At 39.9% G+C, this 22617-nt stretch overlaps 1 protein-coding gene across 5 annotated transcripts in view; it reads right to left on the bottom strand.

The window, feature by feature from the left end:
• qkia (QKI, KH domain containing, RNA binding a) overlaps window positions 1-22617 on the bottom strand; it is a 98879-nt gene that overhangs the window by 57205 nt on the left and 19057 nt on the right. For all 5 annotated transcript variants that reach the window (XM_008399970.2, XM_008399971.2, XM_008399972.2 and 2 more), the window contains exon 2: window positions 10357-10499. In XM_008399970.2, coding sequence (XP_008398192.1) covers window positions 10357-10499 — 143 coding nt within the window. The remainder of the gene's footprint in view (window positions 1-10356; window positions 10500-22617) is intronic.

Here is a 22617-nt window from a genome sequence, read left to right as displayed (position 1 = left end):
CTTGCCTGCATCCCTGGCCAGTCTCCACCAGGAAGGACACACCCAGTGGCCAGAAAGACGCCGGCACCCTACGGATAATCAGAGCATGTGGCCACACGTGCTTTAAGCCCGTTTCTTTGTCACAAGGCAACTGTCTGTTTGATTAACTCTAATCAGAGAACTAGTGCAGAGGGTACGGTCTGCGGTGCGTGCCGGCGGAGGGATGTGAGGACACACGTCCTCGGCGGTCAGCGCGTGGCTCTGCTTCTGGCTTGTAGGTGAATAAAAGCCCAGAACACAGCTGTCTGTCTGCATCACACAACCAGAGCAAACGAGGGTGAGCCCCTCGCTCTGAGCTTTACAGTGGGACTCCAACACCACACACAGCTATAACCTGGAAACTGCAGTGACAGAAACGTGGGTGTTAAACTCCTTCACTACTGGCAAGGTTTCTTGTTTGCTTATTGTAGGAATGATTTTAAAAAATAATTACAGTTTTGTTTGGGGAGTTGAGAAACTATGACATTTGACAGTATCCTAATGGCTGAAAAAATCTTCCGTCATTTTAAATCCCATAAGATTTACAACCATGAATACATTAAACACATACAGTGAATTACAAATTAAGCTCCGCACATCAAACAGACTGAAAAAGAAGCAGCAAATAATGTCTGAGGTTCAGTCTGGCTGTAAACTCCTGAAAGTACTGCAGAGCACATTCAACGTCCTGCTCTTTGCACAGCTCAGAGTCACTAATATCTCCGTACAAGTGATGGCAGAAAGTGTTCACAGGGACATAAATGTTGATGAGAATCGCCTCTGACAGACAGCAGCGGCCTGATGGAGGGAAGAAGAGCGACATGGAGAGAGGCCAGGCCGGGTGAGCTGACCCTCTTCTGCCGAGGACGGCAGCTAAATATTTGAGGACCAACACTGCCGGCACGTTCCCAGTCTACAGGGTCTTCAGCTCCATCTGTGTGGATCACACTGATGGTGTGTGTGGAGTGCAGTGAGCAGGTGTTGTGTCTGGCAAAGCTATCAATTAGCAACATAAGATTTAAACGGGGACTTTTTAGGACAATGTATCCCAAAACAATATGGAGATGTAGTCAGTAGCACCGGCGCAAACGTCCCCCAATCAGGATTAAAATAATGGCCACTGATGGGTGAAATAAATAACACTGATTATATTCTTCATAGGATTTGATGCAGGGTGGGATAGATTTTGTCCTTGACGTTGATGATGATGAAGAGATTTAAGAGAATCTAACAATGAGAAAATTGCCTAATGTGTAATGGCTACACAACTGAACAGAACATCTCTGAAACCTGTAGGAGGTTCTGTTTAAAAAGGTCCAAGTAAAGCAGAGAGGTGAACCGGCGACAGGGTTGTTGATGGACAAGGTTCAGACCCAAGAAACCGAATATTCACACCAGCTCTGTTTAGTCTGCTTTAGTTTCGTCTAGAAAGTCTGATTCGTTTGGGTGTGAATGTGCAATCAAACTTAGATGTGGACCAAAAAAGCAACCTCTGGTCCTCTAGGTCTCAGTTGGTTTCAAGTGAACTTGGAAGTGGTTCAGATGAATATGTAACCAGAGACCGTTTCAACCGCACAGCATTCTGGGTAAACACAATCTTAACAAAGAGTATCGCGCTAGCAAGAGATATGGTTCATGGTCTTTAACCAGAAACAAAAGAGAAATCCTACAACTTCTAAACTCTGACACCACTCCTTTTTTTTTTACATTTTGTGAAGAAGGAAGTTGTGCTCATGTCCTCTTCAGAGGTTTTTGTGTCATTTCCTTCAGTGGTTCTTTGCGCAGCGCCACCACAGGTGAGGTGGTGAGGGTTGAGGGGGCAAAAAGGTTGTTGGAAGAGTCTGGATCATTTGACACTGTGCATTGTGAAAACCAACAGCATCAGCTGAAAATGTAACAACTGTTGCAACCGAGTCTACTGGACTGTCAGGTGTGAAAACACCCTGTCTAGTGCTCTTGTCATAAGGTGGGAACCAAAGTTCTTTTTCAGAAATATCAACGTCCCTTGTAAGAAAACGTATCCATTCTCTTTTTGAAAAAGTTTTATGTTTTTATTTTTAAAACCTAAAAATAGAAATAAAATGGTGGTTCTTAAAATGACTACAATAGATATTGTGGCTCAAAATGAGTTTTAATGGGGGGCGGGGGGATGGGTCAATGGATGATAGACTATACTCCAAATCGACTAAGTCTGAGTCTCCATTCCTTTTCCAAGTGTCAAGTTATCTATAACAGCCTTCCATACTAAGGGTAAAATATCCATTTATTCTAAAGGCTTTGGAAAGTGGAAATAATTATTTTATTAAAAAACTCAAATCTTACATATTCTCACAGCTGTGTACATACAAAGCCCCCTTCAAGACAAAGGCTCAGTCTGACATTAAAAGGCCTTTGTTTGGCCATGGTTATCACTGCTCCACAGGCGGGTTATGTTATGCGCATTTCTACCGTGTGTGTGTGTGTGTGTGTGTGTGTGTGTGTGTGCGTGGGTGTGTGTGAACGTGTGCGCGCCCGTGTGCATATGAAACAAAAAGTACAGAGTGAACTCTCGCAGACGTCCTCGACACCCACAGCTGATGGCCGTAGAAGTTTCTGTGCACAGATTTCTACTTTTGGCATTTTTCTTCCACGGATGCGGGCGAACAACAGAGACGACAGCAGCTCCATGAACAATGGTCACCGGAGAACAACAATTGTGTCTTTGACTGCGTTTGTTTGTGGTGGTGGGGAGACAGGAAATGAGATCATGCTGAGGACCCTGGCTGTGTACGCGGAAGGCTTATCGAAGAGCGGGGCGAGGCCGGCACCAGAATACCAATCGTGTATTAGCCAGTCGGGCTTATGGAAATAGGACGGAGTTCATTCAGTGCATCGCATCAAAGCAAGGTGGAACGGCGGTGCACCAGGTTCCATCATCCTGCTCAATCTCTCAATTTCTCTACATCTTCTCACTTACCCTGAACTTATCATATCAATCATTTTAACACTGCACCACACCGCTCTGCAGTTCCTCAGGCTACTGTTGAGTCTTGTTTCAAATAAGTTTTTTGGAGTTTACAGTGGAATAACTTGCATAAAACCTCCAACAGCTTCCTTTCTACATCCATTCATAGCTCCTGGTGACAACACAAGCTTCCCTTTCCTCTGTCGCTTACAGAACATGATCTTGCCTTTCCTGATGTGTTTATCTCTCATCCTCCTGTGTTTAATGCTCTCTAAATGCACAAATCAATCTTTTTTTTTTTTTTTTTTTTTTTAAACCACAACACCCCTCTGGCTACCAGCTGGCTTCATCCCTTTAAATCACTCATTCATCTTTAGGCTGGAATACTTACTTTCAGTTTGTTGACAACTTCCCACAACCACAATCCTATTTACTGGAAATGTAGAGAAGTCAGCTGGAGACTGAGCTTGGTTGATTTTCAGCTTGATCGATGCAGATCGTTGATCAGCTGTTTGAAAACTACAAATGCATGCACCATACTTAAGAGCTAACAACTTTTGGTAACAACACTGCTGTGAAAAAAGATGCTAACTGCTGGGAAAAACACTCAAAGTTTGTAATTTTCAGCAGCAGTGAGGTGTTAAAAAATGGAAGGAAACAGAGTTGTTAGCTGTTCAGAGAGTTAAGAGTTCAGCAGACAACAGGAAGCATAAGGGCATTCAAGGTAACTGTTCACCAGCTCAAAGGGAGATCAGGGGTGTTACAGATCAAGCTGATCATGCAAAATACTAATAATAAGATGTTAAAGAGTTGAAAGTGTTGCTTTGTAATCTTGCCGACTTGGTTTTGAAATGCTAGTGAAACCTTGAAGAACCTTTCTCACGTGGTGGGACATCACCATCAATGTAAACAACTGATAGATAATTGACAGGCTCCTGTGTAGTTACCATAAATGAAGAAGTGATTTGAGAATTAATCATAACTAATAGTCAATTAACAATAAGTTAGACAAAGCTGTGATGTGACTAAATTGATTTTGGTGCTGTGGAGGTGAGTAGGTAGCTTTAATTTGCAATATCTGTCCACACAAACATGGAATTTGACTTCAATTTTGCTTGAAGCAGCCATTTTATTTAGGATGTCTCACAAGGAACTAGAGTGGTAAAGAAGTAAAAATTAAGGATTCAAGTGGTGACATGTTCACCTCAAAGCCCTGCAGGAGTTAAATCTCTCTCTAATCAGCATACCTGGTGTGCTGCTCCTAATATATAGCTCTATTTGTGGATTCTGTTGAAGTTTATTTTAGGGTTACGAACCGGATGGAAATGTAAAAGACAGAGAATAAAAGGAGTGACGCTCATTTGAATTATCCATCCATCCATCTTAGTGCATCAGTTCGAGTAATACGTTTTATTCGTACCCCAGTGGTCACATTATTATCATCAAACCACAGGGAATAAATCCTCGCCAATCATTTCCCTTCTTTAATTATTCAGAGGAGCCACTGTTGTATTGGTCTCAGGAATCCTCTATCAGTGGGATCTGGCATGTGAACGCTGTATCCGATACTGCAGATAAAAGCTGACACCGTGTCCCCAGTGACACTTGTGATCCGTGTGTGGTCAACCTGTTTCCTTCGTCCTTCCTCCTCGTTTTTCCACATCTCTGCCTCTCAGCCTAATGATGCGCAGACAGACGGGGTGAGGAAGCACAGAGGACTGTTCGCTTACAGTATCAAAGCACCGGTACGCAAGCTGCTGTTGGAGGTGTTCCCATTACTGCCCTGAAAGCTTATACTGTTGTCATTTATCAAGTTAACTGGCTTTAAAAGAAAAAAAAACTAAATTCTCCTTGTTTAAGTTATTATTTTAATTACTTATTGAACAGGTAAGTAGAAAGCCGTCAGTTCATTAAATATTGTCCCCATCCATAATTGCTGGATAGCTGCAGTTATTAAAATCCTCTAACCTACCACTCTGAAGTGAGTTGAGGTGAGTGTTTCGGCACGTTGCCAGCGCTGGTAATGACTTAAGGGGGTCAGGAAGATATCAGAAGCTGGCATGATAAGTGATGACACCCTCATGGGAACAATTTTAATGACTTTTCTTGTCCAGGGAAAATGGACCAGGAAAGTCCGCACAGTTTTACTGCAGAGAAACAGAGTCGAGATTTTCTATTTGCAAGCTATTAAAAGTCTGGAATTTACAAAACTTGAAACACTACAGCACTGCAAGGCCATTCAAAGTGCTCCATTACTACCTTTTCACACACACTTCAGGTTTTCACCTGTTCTGATGTCAAATCGTTAAAGATGTACTCTGAGATTAGCTGCAGACCAGAAGCAGACAATTTCCAGCTTGATCTGCCCTCGGAAACTTAAAATCTGATCAGTTTCCTGCCAGCGAATGCACCACACCAACAGGCCACACTCACAACACTCTTCAGTGTGGATATTGAGTGAAGATGAATAAAAGTTAGCCAGGTGGTTAAAATGAAGAGTTAAGAAGTTATTTTTAAAGAAATGCCAAGGAAGATAAAAGGGAAGTTTAATGGATGCAGAGAGATTTCAAACCATCATTTTCTTCAGGTTCATCACCAGAAATTGTTCCTGCCCACAGCATCACCATCTACGACAACTATTTTAAGATACTCAGGTGACAAGTTACAGCAACATTTAATTTCCCTTCAGGTTAAATGAATGTGTTTTTGAATTGAATCAATAAATGTGTAAGGTTCATGTTCAAAGGCTGTTGAATCAAATCTTTGTTCAAGCTGTACGACTAACAAAAGTTACCGATCTTTTGTCTGAAACAACAAAGCAGACAGATACTGTGTCTGTTGTTTAATGAACAAAACTGATTTAAAATCCAACACTGATTATTGTCCCTAAGTAATACAAACAAATTATAAAAAATATGCAGATGTCCTCGAGGCTATTTAGTTCAGAGACGACAGTTGGGCCACAAGAGGGGAGACTGGGGCTTAAAGGGATTTCATTAGTAATTTAAACAAGCTCAAGTGACATAACTCACTGAATGTGGGAAAACATCAGAAGCTGATGGTTTTACACTCCTCACTGTGAGAACCAGCTACTTTTGCACTCACAAGCTTGAAGGCATTCTAGAGTTCAGACGGTGCTGTTGACCAGCTAACTCAGAGTCCAGTTTCACACAGTCAGCACAGCAGAGGTGACTTCCACAATCGTGTGTGTTTGCAGCCAGCAGCTGACCAGTCCTCCTGCTCACCACGGCGTTCTGCTTCAACAAACATAAATACCACGCAGGGGTCTAGAGCTGAAACAGACATGCGTTCAAAAGACCTGCGACACATGCGATCAGACGCCTGAAGGTCAGCGGAAATGACACGCGGAGCTGCCAGTCAGCTGCCTGGCGATGTGCATGTGCTTGCTCGAAGAGCAGCCCAGCCATAGATACGGTTTAATTGAAGGTTGAAGTTATCAGATAGCATGCGACTCGGCTGTCAGTCAAGATGCAGTCACTGCGGTGGCGCTTGACAGTGTTCTGCACCGCTGACGACATCAGGAAATGGCTGACTTTCAAGAATGGTGAGGGGGCGGTTAGTCAGACAGAATGATGGCGATAAGTCATACTCACAAACACATTAGCAGACTGATGTGGAGGGAGGTGGAGTGGGGGACTCAAAATCAAAGGAGGGACACACTTAAGGGAATTAGAGCAGAGGTGGGCTGGCAAGGAGAGTTATTCTGGTAGAGTCAACATAGGAACCAGGCACCAGGGCAATCTAATTATCTAGAGAAACCTGGACCTGGCACATGCAGCCGGGTTGACAGGAGGCCTGGTGAGTGGGTGGGACCTTAGCCTAAAGAGATGGCAAATCGTTGGAAGAGTTTCATTTTTAAATCTGAGGGAAAAGTGAGCAGAAATGCTCCAAAAAAAAAAAAAGAGGAAAAAAAAGCATCAACGTTGCCAAATCTTCTACAGCAGATGACATGATGCCAAATCACAGAACATCATTATCTGCTTTCATTGGAGAACCTGGAAGTCAGGAAGATGTGAACCTCTGGATATTTTTAAGAATTGTGCAATTTGGGAAATGAGCTTGAAAGTTTTGAGTCCTCAGCAGGGTCTCTTATGCTTTAGCAGCAGACACAAAGTGACAGATTTCCCTTCCTTCGTTATTCATTTATTTTCTCTCTCCCTTTTTGCATCATCCACTCCCTTACCTTGCATCTAATTAGCTACGCTCTTTATCCTTCCTAAAAATACAAACGGGATATAAAGACATTGTGACTCACTTTGTTCAGACTTCTTAAATCTCAGAACATGACAAACTCGGCTCTTAAGGAAGCCCGCTGAACATTTTTCCACTGGTTGTCTGCAAAACCCAAGTTTTTTACTCCAGCTACAGTTTTTATAAGTTCCAGCAGTTGCATTTAAAGCTGCAGCTTCTTAGGCAAACATGTAAACATAATAATTTTGCCAAATATTAAGACAGTGTCAGTATTGTCATGGATATCACAAGCAGTTAAGAGTTCATCCAACTAGCAACATATATATTTGAGGTGAAAACCATGAATGTTGCACAATATTAGGAGGTGATGTGGAGGTGAAGGACGGAATCGATTTTTCAACGCATCAAGATGCAGATGTGGACAAGTCGGACTAAATTAAACCTTATATTAAAGTTAAACTATGACCTCATTTGAAGGAAAGCAGAAGGTGTGAGAGCGGTGAATGAGAGTCACATGGCTCTAAATATAAATGAGCTATATAAGAATGTAGCGTTGTAGCAGCAGGTCGCTAAGAAGGATTTAGTTTTTAGTCGCAGATGAGGCGGTTATCTTAGACTCATTATGTAAAAGTTCAGATTTAGTCTGGACTGTGCAGAGACCACTGGTGGTGCGGATGTTTCTGATGCTTATTTTGTGTTTTTTGGTCTAAAATATTTAATCTCAGATTATGTTTGTTGGTGTACGGCAGCGGTCTGCACCCTTTACAAGCTAAAGAGCCATGCTTGTCCTCAGTCCAGTTAAATAAGCCTCGTTTAGAGTAGCAAAAGTTCCATGACCTTTTGAAAAAGATAAAATATCTACTACATGAAATTTGTTGTCTTTTTTTTAATGCACAGTTTGTGTATATATTTTTAGATTTTAAAATAAATAAAAACAAAACTTTTATAAAAACCATATACATTTACTTCTATGGGATGTTGATATTTTTGGAAAATGTAAAAAAAAAAAAAAAACATGCTGTAGATATTAGACCTAGAAAATATTACTGGTTATTTTGTGTCATTTTTTTGTAGAAATTCAATGAAATTATGACAAAACTTACAGTTAAAACAAACATTTTGTTACAATATGTACATTTAAGAGTAATTGTTACTTCTTTATCAAGCGAGGTGGGTGGGTGATCTGAGGTGACATCAATAATCGATTTATTACAACATCGAAGCCTATTAAATCATAATCGAATCCTGATTCCCAGCCGTGGTGATGTAGTTAAATATTATGATATAACTGCAGTTTTTGTCCACTCCTCTGTTTCTCATCCGTCATCAACACTTCATACTCTCTCTGTGACCTTTAGTATCTGGAGCGCCGTCGTCTGTGTCAAGTGAGGGAAACTAACCGAGAGAACGAGCTAAACCTTCCTGACACTTAGAAAATATGAGACAAAAAGCAGCCCTTTGGGATAATCACACCGATGCTGTGGTGACTTTAAATCTGCTAAATATCTAGGAGCATTACAGTGTTCTTAATTGTTGGGGGTTTTTTCTCACCATGCAAACAGGAAGTAGGATTTACTTCATTCAGCTCGGCGGCTGGCAGCTCCTGTCTGGCATTTACAGTTTTCCGTCTCTACTTGGAAATCTCACAAGGTGGGAGGTTATATGTAGACGCAGAAGAGCTAAAACAGGAATGAGAAATGTGTGTGTTCCTTTGCTGTGTCATTTTTAGGCTGCGAATCTCCAGAAGTCATCATGACCAACATGGGGAAACCCAATTAATTTAGTGCCTTACTTGACAGCTTGTAAACACAACGCAGAGTCACCGCCCCAATTCTGCAAGAAGCTCAGCATCCAGAGTGAGAACGAAGGACGCTGCACTTCACACTCCGTATGTGCGAATGACTTAGTTAACGTTGCAGGTCGCAATTATTGTGAGCTTTAACAACAACAAACAAATGTAATGAAAACCTTTACACATGGTGTCAGCAAGTTCAATTTGAAACTTTTTAAGACTTTTTAATGCCACCTTGAATGAGATTTAAGATAGAACAAAAATATAAATATAGAAGATGGTCGAGGTATCTGCTGTATTACAATCAAGAATAACAAAAAACTGAAATGTCGAGGTTTGTTTGTGGGTCTTGGCTTTGTGCTTCTCACTGCATATGGGTCTACAACCTTAACCCATAGTGACAGGATTAAAAAGTTTTTATTTTCTGTTATTTTTGCACAGAGTGCACCTATGAATAAATAAATGTGTATCCATTTATGCTAGATGCAAAAGAAGCTGGCTAGCTAGCAAGGGTATATTCGTAACTAGCTAGCCTCAATTGTCACAGAACGTAATGAAGATGTCTGCGCAACTCAAATTTTGTTCGACAGAAAAGTCAAGCGAGGAAAAAAAAAACATATACGAGATTAAATAGCAAAACTTAAGATCCTCAATTAACTTATTTAAGCCCAACTTACTTTGTTTTTATGAATTTAAGACTAAAGATTCGCTGACACCAAGTTTGCAGCAACCTTAGCTACAGGTTCAAACACCAAGTGGAAACATGTACACAAGTTCACTGAGGAGGTTTAGCAGGAACCAACAATGAAAGATCTGATGTGGAGAAGTGACTTAGCCCAAGTTCAGACACTGGAACCTGGTTCTAGTGTCAGCTGCAGCTGAGCTCAGCGTCTTATCAAGTCAGGAGGAAAAACTCATTCCATGTCCTGCTGAGTTCTGACCTGCTCCATCTACACCGACTCTTCTCATCAACAATGATATCTAAATACATCAGACTCTAAAAAACATCATGGGGTTTAAAGAGAAACATGGCTCCACAGAAAAATTTTTTTGTTTTCATCTTCGATATTCAAATAAAGAATAAAGCCGCATGAAAAAGATATTATGTAGTTGTGACACTTGAGCAAAACTGCGATGATGGTATCAGCTTCAGTATCTCAGGTTTTAGTATTAAAGAACAAAAAAGCAAACAGCATCAAACTACAGGTTCTACCAGCTATTAGAACCAACTAATATCAATTTCTTTGACTCCCAGTGTTACACTAGAAAACACACATGAAAGTAACTATAAATATAAATGTAATATTCTGGTATGAAACAAATTTGATCATTTGTTTCAAAGTTTTAACATTGAGAAGAACAAAGAGAGGCTCAGAGCTGCTGAACTTACGTCTGGGTACTCTTTGACAGGCACAAACAGTTTCTCCTGCAGGTGAACGATGGGTCCGATGGGTTCGGGCAGCTCCAGCGGGTGTCTGTCCACAAGGCCGTTCACTGTGTCGCTGTACATATCTTTACGCACTCTGTTGATCTCTGAAACACAATTAAAAAGGAACAAAGATTACTAACAGGGCAATTACACGGTTTTGGTTTTATTCACATTAAGTAAAAATGCTGCCATATTCACTTGACTGGTGTGCAAAAACCTAAAGTGATGATGAACAGAAATCTAAGGTAAATACACTGAAGCACAGAATAGGATTACACGTTTTTAGATGTTACAGATAAGGACGGCACCATTAGTAAAACATGCACAATTTCACCAGTAGTGACCGTTACCATGACGATATTGGCAGCGATTCACTGACATTTCGCCTAATCTTCCCTTTTCTTTCCATCAGAGATGCACCAATCAGATTTGTTATGACTAATTGCAATTTCCTGCTTTCTAAGAGGGCAGACTTGCTGAATTTCTTACATTTATTTAAAAAAAACTGAACAGTCTTTGACCAAGATGATTGTTTTGAATCCAACACAGAATGAGGTAATTACAAGAGGTAATTGCATCAAAAGTACAAATTTGTGGTTCTGCTTGAAGGGAGTAAAGAAGTGAAAGTCCAATCAGCTAGTTAAACTGATTCTTTATAAGAAAGAGAATGTCAACATGGCAATAAACATAAAGTAGGTCTGTCACAATGTAACAACAAATGTTGCTGGACGATAAATTGTCCCAGAAGTTATTGTGATAAACCATTTTCAGGTACAATAATAAGAATAAGTGGTATAATAATCTAAGAACACATTCACAGATATCAATAAACTTTACATTCTAATGAACATTTAACACAGCTGGACGATATTAAACTATAAATAAAATGAATTATGAAGTATCTGTAAACAAAATGTCATTAAAAAAAGAGGCTAGTTGTGACCAAAGTACCAGACTGAAGACTTCTGTCATTCAGTTTTTGGTAGAAAGAGAAAAAGAAAAGAGAAAAACAATATATAGAAATTATTGAGCTTATTGCATTGCACCCAAGCACTTCCTTTACAATTGCAATGTAATTTCATATAGTGTGCATCTCTACCACAGCAACTCTAAGGGTTCAGACCACTACTTTTCTCCTCAGAAATCTGAGTGAGATGGAAAATAATAAGACCAGACAGCTCTGATAAAACTAATAAACCTCTTCTTACTGAAACACTCCGTTACACACACACACACACACACACACACACACACACACACACACACACACACACACACACACACACACACACACACACACAAAAAATCATTTCCAGCTGATTGGAAGACCAACAACCTCCCACAACAGAAGAAAAGAGTCAAGACAAAGAACTGCTGCTTTTCACGAATGTCCACATGTGTGGAAATGTCACTGAAAACCGACAGCTGCAGTTATGACATACATAAGAAGACAAAAGACTCGGGTTACACAGCAACTTGCTAAGTCGCTATTACCGCACAATTACACTGTCACCGAGCGAAAAGAGCCAGAAAAATCAGATCAATAGGCAGAGATCGGAGGCGACAGGATTGAGAGAGAAAAGGCTCAGTGTCTCAGAAGGATTTAAGGAGGATGTTAGGTGTTGTACGCAGCAGATGTCATCCTGAAACTTTTCCCCTGCAGGATCTTCTAAATTAACCCGAAGCTAACTATAGTCGCCCTGAGCTGAGCCTCCCAGACCGCCAAAGAAACGATCAAAAACCTGAAGCCAGGCCAGACTTGCATTAGATTTTACTGACATTCTGAAAGATATTTGGTGTTTAAAGTTACACAGGGGTCATTTCAGGTCAAGGAGCTACACTTTTCCAGTACACAATTTCCAATGAATGGATTCAAGCAATAGACAGGAAAATAAATCTGATGGAATTTCCTGTTAGAAAGAGAAACTATCCTGAAACTGTAAAAAACACCTGCTAAAGTCATCTACAGTCTACTTGTATAGCTTCAGAGTGACGCTTTTACGAGTCACATGACCTTAGCTCTGCAGGATTCAAAGATAGTCTCAGTCTTTCCATATGATGACTTCCTTCTCCTGGTATCTAACCCAGAAATAAGATTATATCACTTCTACGCAGGAGGCAAGCCACATTATGCCCTACTTTTATCTGGCCAATCAGCTCTACAGTTTGGAGAATTACAGGTTTTGTCTCTTTAAGTGAACAGTTAGGAGACAAGATGAGCTAATATTATATCATTACCTCCTTTTTAAAAGTTAAATTATTTTGAAGAAAAACACTACGGATCCAAAGTATCTAAAGAGTATTTGTCCTCTGATAAAAGGTGAGAAAAAACCCTTATTCACATTTGACAATGCAACCCAACAAGCACCAGTAGCAATCCCACCTCTTCCAAATTGTTATTTCCTCTTGCTGAAATGCCACATTAACATAAGGGGGCCGAACCGGGCCATCAACGGAGACGTGCGGCATTTGACAACCTCTAATTTTAGTGCTGCAACTCTTTTCTGAAGCACTGCATTCACCTAAAAATTACCCCCTGCTTTACAAGGCCGACAAAAATCATTTATCTATCTGTCCACCCCGGCAGAAAGCCTCATGAGTGTGGAGACGTGGGTTTTAAGTGTGGATCACCAACTTGAGTGAGAGGGGCGGTGTTAAAGGAGGAAGGAATAAACAAAAGAAGGAGAAAATAAACTGGGTTGTCAGAGAAGGACTTTCATTGAACTCCAGTGTCTGCTAACAGGTCGCGCCAAGCAGAGCTCCGTTTTCCTCAGAGCCGTGAAGACGTGCCACTCTGGACCGGCAAGTTTCAGCAAGTTAAAACACATCCACATCATGTGCTGCATACTTCATCGCCATTAACACACTTTGGACACATTGTGCTGCAGTTTGCCTTGAAGTCCATTATGCAGGAATTGGTGGTCAGTACCGTAAACCTTTGGTGTTGCTTCTTATAATTTACCGGTTCTCGCAACAGAAAACTACATTTAAAAAATGATGCCCAATGGTTAAAGGATCAGTCACCCACCAAAATAACCATCCTATGTAGTCTTAGTAAATACATAGTAGGAAGGAAGTTAAAGGAACTTTGTAGTGTCTTCAGAGGTTAGTGTTTTAAAGCGACTTCATGAGTGAATAATTTGTGTTATTACTGTTTTTATTTCCATCTTCTTGGATGAAATTTGTGAATTATATGCTAACATTTTTCAATAGGCAAATTTTTCATGTATTACAAATCAATTTGTATAAATAGTGGCTCCTGTTGGTTTCCACTGTATTGCTAAGATTGTGTCCACTGCATGTGTTAATGCATATTTGGTGTTTCAACTATTAAACTAAGAAGTCTAAAGCATTTGAGAAGGAGTCTCAAGTACTAACGTATTTTACCTATTTGTGGTGTGGCTGTGGTCCCCAAATCAACTTTCAACTTTGTGATTTTTTTGTCCAAAACAAAGAAAGACTTTAATCGGTAAAACTGCCATTGGAGGTGTTTAAAGCAGAAAACCATTATCTGGCATTAACTTTTTGCTCCAGTATTTCTTTTCCATTTCTTACCATATCACCGATATTTTCTTGACAATTTTGTATGAAAGGGAAACAGGTGGAGCACAAAATGAGAGGATCCCGAGAGCTAAATATATGAAGTAAAATTAAACTAAAGACAGAACATCAACCTTTATCATTGTTATAGGTGTGTGGAAGGTCGATTAGATCAAAAAAGTTAAACTTAAAGCCAGAGTGGAGTGATTCAGGCTTAGATGTGCCTCTAGACTCTAACAGCTCCTTTCTGCCTTGATAAAAGTTAAAACATGTCTCACTTTATCCATCTCTTTTTGTTTCGCTCGGTTTCTGCGGTTGTCAAACTCTGAAGAGAAAAGGAAAATGTTACAGACAGTGCCTGCATATCTATCTGCCGTTTGTCAGGAAAAGAAATGATTTCTCCTCATCTTCCGTTATCTCGTTCCCAGGGAGAAAGAGGGGAGGATGACAGGTGGAGGGGTCCGAGGTCTGACAGCAGGATACTTCAGGGGAGAAACTTTATTCACAACCTCAAAAAACCCAGCGCTATATTAAAAAACAATGGACAAGTCCATGAGGAGCTGCTGTAATCAGGTTAAAGACAGGTGAACATCACACAATGAGAGCTGCTCCATAGGAGAATGGGAACAGGTCCGTTAAGAGGCCAAAAATAGACGTGCTCCGTAACGGCTTTGTCCTCGGCGTGTGGGCTCAGAGCCAACCATCCTCTGACCAGGCAGCGCACCTCTGTCCGCACGCAAAGCAGAAAAAAGGAGAGCAGAGCAACAGAGCAAAGGAGCGTAATGGCCAAATAATCAATGCTGTCCGCTTTACAAGAGAAAAGCTGCTTTGGTTGCCTTGTGATGCCTGGTATTAGGCTGATAAAATCTGGCACCTGAAACAGATCCGATTCCAACACCAATTAATCTGTAAACCAAAATGATCAAATGTTCAGACTCCTGCAGATAGTTTGAAAGTCTTCTTGCTTGGGGTGATTTAAAATCAAAACCTATTTTTTATCCTCCCTGCACACGTCGCTTTGCTCCAGCCATCGTTTCCACCGGGGAGGAGAACTTCTACAAACCTGAGGTAACGTAATGAGATTCCCTCCAAAAAAAAAAAAAAAAAAGGGGGAGCTACTGCAATCATAAATGCACCCAAATGTGGCGGTGCCGAGTAAAACAAGACTCTCTGGAGAAACACGCTTTTTCACTTTAAAGCTGAGCACTTTAGCCATCACAAAGCCTGGTTACCCTTTGCAAACTGAAAGGATTTGGGTGTTTAATGCATTCCTGGCCTTTATTCACGGCACAGACAACTTTATCCAAGATGACACTCCGCCTCAGCCGTTTAGGGCTCTGGCAGGACAAGCATATAGGAGAGGGAGTGAGCTTTTAAAGCAGAAGTCTACTGTGCATTTTGGGGGAGACTGAAACTTAAAAGTGTCTGCATTTCTAGGTTTTTATCAACAACTCACAGCCCATCTTCCCTCGCTCTCCGTCTGCAGCTGCACAATCCTTTGATATTCATACTTAAAACTATTCCTGTCCCTTCAATGACTTGAAGGGACAGTGCATAACATAGTTAAGCACAGTTTGTCCTTCATTCTTAAAATTAAAAATAAGTATTTATGAAATACGTTGCATCAACCAATAGATGTGCATCTACTGGTTCCTGAACATTATGGATCAGGGAACGTTGACAATCTTTTGGAAATTAGATGGGTCATGGTCTCTAAACTTCAGAATGTCACTTCTAATCATTTCTGTGTGTTTTGAAATACGAAATGTTGCGACACAACAGAGCTGTGTAACACCGACTGCCCTCTCACACACTACAACAGCAATCAATCAAGTACATGGCAGAAAATCTGTCTGTTCTCAAAAAGTTATTTTTGTGGATCTTGTTGAAAAAAAACAATGTTATATTTTGCAATCTATTTTCAAAAGTGCCAAAAAACGGTAGCTATATTGAGAGAGCTATATTCTGTCATGGAGATATGTTATTGTTTTCAGATGAGGTTTATGTCTGTCCAATAACTGTCAGTTTGTGCCTCCATGCAGAAAAAGACAGCTATGTAACTTTGGTCTGCTTTTTGAAAACCTGTTTTAAAACGGTTTATCATGTTATCCAGATACAGTGGACCCCAGCCTTTTTGCAGTTCAGCATTCATAGGTCTGTCTGTGAAATTTGACTCCAAGGAAAAGACGCCCATTAGCGGCTTGTTTCATATGGCATTTCTAAAATATCTGAGAGAACATATAGCTTGGGAACCAGAAATACCTAGACACACTGCTGCTGGCTGGCATTTCCAAAGCAGCCAATCCAGGAGCAGCATTTATTTTCCTTTGTGGAGAAAAGGAAAACGGAGGATGTTAGCTTCTGTAGTACAGTAATGCCAAGATAATGTCCACTGTATTAATGGATATTAATGTATATTTGGTGTCTGGACTACCAAAACATATTATAAGTGGTTTTAAAAGGTGTCTCAACTATTTGTGGATTTTTAGCAACCAGTGGCCAGCTGTGGTTCCTAACCCTCATGAATATCGAAGATCCACTCTATATGTTTTGTCATATTTAGTTCTTGAAGCAAAAAAATGAAATACCCATGTGGGCAGGACATGGCTTTACAAATCTATATTAACCATCTGGATTTTCCTTCCCACTGCTAACCACAGACTAAACTAATGATCCCAACTGTCAATCTGTGACTTTGTAACTAAACCACAATAAATAAAATCTGTAGTGCACCGTTTCACAACCAATCCAACCTCACGGAGGCTGTGAAGATTGTTAAATCAAACAACAAAACTCATTTTGAAATGCATAATCCAAATAGGCGCTGCTTTCAATAATTCATCACAGCCTACCAGTTTCTAACTAGTGAATCCGTCTCGTCTAGCCTCCATATGCATGAGAAAGTAACCTGGAGCACAGTTCTAACTCCATTATAAAACACTGACTGGAAAATAGAAAGAAAGTAATACAGCAAGGCTGAACTTTGGACACAGAAAAAGGACTGGGGATTTCATCACAAATTCTTTCGGGACTCTGAAACTGCTGCTTCAGGCATTTTGCTTTCGCAAAGCAACAAGAAATTTTCCACAAAGGGAACGAAACTCTTCAAAACCTGCGAGTCAAGTCATACAAAACTGTAACATATGTAGGCACATCCTGAGAACTAAAAGCAGAACTAAAGCTGGAATATGAGAAGCTTCTATATTGGAGTTTTGACTCCGACAAATAAATACTGATTTTATTTTTCCTGTTCTTAGAGCTACAGTACACTAGGGGGTTCACAGTGTACCGCAGCCACTGGGCTCTTAAATGGGTATGGGTCAAGGTTGGATCACATTGTGCTTCAATTGTGTTTCACTTTTAGTCAATATATATAACCAGCAGAAATATGATTCAACCTTAAATAACACAAACTGAAATTTAGCCACTCAAAATTAGGGATGCACCACTTTTTTTATAATGATAAAAATACCTGAGGCTTAGTATCGACTGATGCCAGTCCAATGCAGAAATTACTGAATGAACTCAAAATTTTTCTATTTCTAAACACAGACATAAATGTACTGAATAAAAAAAACTTATTTGATAACTGCACCAGTACAGAACACTTACAAAGCAGGAAATTAGACTGAATAGATCTGCTCTTGTCACCAATGTAAAATCTCTACATTTTTAACCAACGACTAGATGATACAACATCTTTAACAGTATTCGTAGCTAGAGAGGATGTATCAACCAACAGGTGTGGTAATTTAGACACTAGTTTGGCTGTATTCACAACAAAACTAATTAGCATAACTCATTCATAAGAGGTCAAACTTTTAAAGTCATTGTTAAAAGCCTCAGCTTTAAAGCCAGACATTATTCCACTATATTCACAGGAGAGCCACTGAAAACAAGTCTTCAGTAGCTCTAAGAAGAAACACACACTTTTATCCAAAGGAGAAGATTTTGTCTCAATATCTTTTATTAAAGCAGGTAAAGTGAAACTGTTCAGGATCAGGATGGGCCTCAGAGTATGGGACTGACCTAAGAAGGCTTCTGGACTCTTCTGTCTGAGTCAGGTAAAAAATAGACACACACCAGCACATGGGTAAACAGAAAATCAGCATAGGAGTTATTCATCCATACAAATTGAGGACAGACTCTGCCTTCTACAAAACTGCTTACACACTGTAACAGAAACACAACCTTTCTGAAGCAAACCGTGTGGCTAAAAATGCTGGCTTTAAGTGTGCACATGAACATGTATATATATAACTCAGCCAACTCCATCCTTGAAAGCAGCACGTTCTGCTCTCTGATCTTCAATAATGAGCTGCAGCTGCTGAAAATAACAACACAGGCTAGAAAACAACTACAGCCAACTCCGTCCTGGACAGTGTCCCCGCAAAAACTTCAAGTACACACACAAGACTAAAAAAACAAAAACCTAACTCCTAACTAAACATTAAAACACCCACACACATGAGCTAATGAGCCTGTGTGCGTTTGTAGGCAAGGCTCCCCCGAGAGCATGAACCCACAGAAATAACGCTGCACATGGAGGGAGGAGGAAGACTGCCTGGGAGAAAAAACTGCTAAACAAATACAGCAGGAAGTTTCACTAGCTTGCGTTACTAGCCACCGGTTCATGTTCAAGTTACAGATTGAGAGATTTAAAACAGAACGCCAGAGCTGCTCTGAGACAAAAGAGCTATAATAATCCAGATTATTATAAACAAAGCAAACTGCATGCATGGTTCCCCATAAACAATACTGAAGTTTGAAGAAATAGGAAAAAGTCTAGTATGTTTTTGCAACCAGTTTACATATCCAGTCTTTCAAAATAGTTTATTAACTATGGAAATATTAACTTTAAACTGCTTTTAAATTTTAGAATTATATTCAGCTTAAACTACCACAGAACCAAGGTAGCGACTGAATAGCAGTTACGCCTGTTGGTGCATAATCTATACACACCAAGCAGTTAACTGGAAATACTTTGCTGCCATCTAGTGTTCAGAGTTATGTCCAGCTGTGCTTAAATCCATTAATTTGCATATTTAATAACTAACCCTAACCCTAATTTGTTGGGTTTGTGTAATATTGACAATAATTTATATTTAAAAACATTAATAATTTAGTATTTTATATAATGAAACAAATTCAGACAATGAGGGATTAAATACAAAAATGAAAAGAAAAGAAAAAACAGTGCTCCATTTCAAAATCCACAAATCTCAGTACTGACTGGAGAATCCTATCAGAAATGGAGGTTTTGTACAGCACTGTTTTGGAGCGTTTACATCTTAAATCTGTTTATATTAAGAAAAACACGATTAAACTTGGCAGATTAAGTGATTTTTTTTTTTCCTTGGAGGACAAAAAAAAGGTAACTCTTTCTATCTCTATCGAAAACCTGGCATTACTTAACTTGTCAAAACAAGAATCAATGTGTTAAGAGTTTTAAGAAACCAGAAATTGGTACTGCAAAATTGTCTGACTGATGCATCTCTAATTGTTACTTTCTTGTAAGTCAGAAACAACAAGAAGTCTAGTGCATCTTCTATTCTGCCTGAAGCCTTGGGAATATGTATTCTAAAATGGGAACATGTAGGTGTGGTGATGGCCAAGAACAGCAATCAGCAAAGCCATTTATCATAATCGGTGGCAAACGCAATGTTTTCTGGGGCTGTCAGCATGACTGGATGCAGGAAGAGAAAAAAAGGTTCCTGGCTGAATGGGGCTTTCTGTGACTGCTGGCAGTAATGGGGACAGCGTGCTAGAAAAAAAGTGTCAGAGCGTGTTAGTTTGGTGATTAAACAAAGCAAACAGATGATGCAGACAAGGAGAGAAGGAAAGGCAGAGCTAAACAGAGACGGGTGAGAGGCAGAAACGGAGACAAGAGAAACTATCAAATCTCTGGAGATGTTCAGATTCTTATCCACGTAATACGATCATGTAGACGTCTGATTAGACTCAAATTAATTCTGCAGGATGGCCGCAGTCTTAATCATACAATTGGAGCCAAACTATCGTCCATGACAGGAAACGGAGAATCGCTCTTGGAGCCATTAGCAGGTTGGCGGACCTGAAGAAAGCTCTCAAGGGGGCCTTTAAAAATGTTACACTGTAAAGAAAAATATGTTCTTGCATCTAATGCTGACTTTAAATACGTTTTTATTAAAGCAATACTTAGCATGCAGATATACTAATCAATCGGTCAGTGATTGGAACCATCCAATTTTCTTTTAATTTAAGTAAAATCAGTTTTTGTTTTTTATTACTTTTAATTTATGCTTTAAACTAAGAGCAGAGTTTTCAATTACTTAAAAAGCAGATACAGTTTTGGAGTTGATGGCTTGATGCTTAAAAGAGGATTCTTTTTTTTTCATCCATCAAATTCTTTTATTCAGATTATCAAAATAACTACATTCACCTCAGAAACTAGAATATTAAATTCCATAGCATGACCCCCTAAAATGGCAGGTTAGACCTGAAACTTAAATCTGTACTCACCAGAAAACCCTGGGGGGTGTATTTTAAAACACCAACCAATCAGTTGGCCAGAATCAGACATTTTGTCTTTGAATAACTTTGATCTGGGATCAGCAGCAACTCAACATCTTCGGTCTGGGAATGCATCAAAAACACGAAAATCCTAATCAGTGCATCTTGCTGTAATTTATTACTAGCAACAGAAGAAACAATATAACTAGAAAAGGGGTGTAGTTCACCGTGTCATTTGTCAACTTTTTAAACCGAATTAAATGTGTGAATAAATCCAGGTGGTCATATAAACGTAATCAGGGCTGTGAGATAAAACTTCTCTCTCCCAGACACAATCACACCATCAAAGCCCCCAGCTTAAAAGTAAAAGAGCTTCCGATAGTATCTAGAGAGCCATTAGGGCCCCGATCTAAAATTAGAAAAACGGGATCATCTCCATCTTTGATGATGTGGAACTGCTTTATGGGGCTGTCTGTTAGTGGGGGGGCAAGCTGGCGGCTCAATGAGCCGTGGGAGTGGCAGTTTTCTGCACTTATTGGGGTCTGCCACAGAGCGTGCTGGTACTGCCAGGGAGGGTTAACTTGATACAGGACCATAATGGTTCGCTTCTAATGGCTGCTGCAAGCGGCTAAGCTTTATTACTCCCAGCAGGAGGCAGGGGGGGCAGTGGGGGTTGTGCTTCTATATGTGCGTTTGAGGGAGTCACCCCAAGGTGGGAGTTAGATGGACATTCAAGAAGTAGTGTGGTGGAAACAGGAAGCCAGTAGTTTTTTCTCACAACTTTAACCTTTTTAGTAATTTTTAAGAAGTTCCCTGCAGCTCCTTTCTTTCTTCTTGCTTCACTTTGTAAAGCAACCCAATTTGCTACCTCAGCCAAATCAGCCAACCTAATGCACACAATTGCAGACTCAGACTCCTTCAAAAATATCAAGCGAATGCAGACGACTTGAGCGCAGTTTCCTCCACCTAAAGGAGAGGCGGATGTAGCGTTAAATTGGAATCCAAAGCGATTGTCATTTAACAGCCTGGCTTTCACAGAGAAGCCTCGTGAGCTTAAAATGGTTTCACAAATTTCACAGAGTGCATACTGTCAAAACAGAAGAAAAGAAACCGCCTCAATTAGGCATCAGAGACCAGAGGTTTTATGAAATAAAAACGTACAGATGTTGAGAGAGGAGCAGCTAGAACGAGGTGATTAAGCAGCACAAAAAGCAGGAAGGATGCAGAAAAAAGTACTAAATTCTGATTTCAGTGTTTAACCCAATAATCTGACACAGCTCCAATCATTTTCTCCTCATCTCTACCCGCGTTACACAGCCTGAATGGGCTGACCTTCCCTCCATTCAAGGACTTGTATGGGTCTAGTGTCAGAAAGAAGGCAGATCCCACACATCCTGGACACAAACTGTTTCAATTTCTACATTGAGGCTGTCACAACAGAGACAGTTTTGTCACCTTTTATATATTTATACTTTAAAGTTCTTCACTGAGACTGATGTGGAACCAAACCTGGCAAATAAACATGATTCTGATTCAGAATAGTCAGTAAGTATTTGATTTCTGGATTTACTTTTTCAAACAGATCTATTTTCTTTAAGTGAAAGTACACATTTATGGAGAATGAAGAAAAAACATGACGTTTGCAGCTTATTAAACCAAAAGTGGGATTGATCAGCAAATAGTGCATGAAAATACACAGAAATCCTGCTAAAATCAGCAGCATTTTTATTAAAGGGTAAAAGCGGAATATGATGAGATTGATAGGTATATTTTTTATTCTTTGTAAAATATTTGTCATTTTACAAAGCATAGAACATTATTCAATAAGCTGAGTTTGCAGTGATATAACTGAGAAGTCTGATGTCCAATATTTATTAAATAAAGATTGGATTTGATCACTTCTGGTCAACATAAATATGTTATTGTAGGTAAAAGTAAACAATAATTATCAGGTTATAATTGTTAAGAAAAAGGAGGAGAGTCTGGATGTCAGAAGTGTCTCTACCTGACAAAGTAGGCACCTGGAGTCACAGCCTTACACACAAGTATTCATATTTCCTATATATATACACACACACGCACGCACACACACCCCACAGGAATGTGTTTGAGGGGAGGGGTTCTGAGTGAAATGAAGTACAGGATGTCTGCAGCAAGATGTGAGAATAGAAGATAAGGAATGTTAAGAAT

This window comes from Poecilia reticulata, linkage group LG22 (genome assembly GCF_000633615.1).
Source record: "Poecilia reticulata strain Guanapo linkage group LG22, Guppy_female_1.0+MT, whole genome shotgun sequence".
NCBI lineage: Eukaryota > Metazoa > Chordata > Actinopteri > Cyprinodontiformes > Poeciliidae > Poecilia > Poecilia reticulata.
This window is presented reverse-complemented; position numbering and strand designations above follow the sequence as displayed.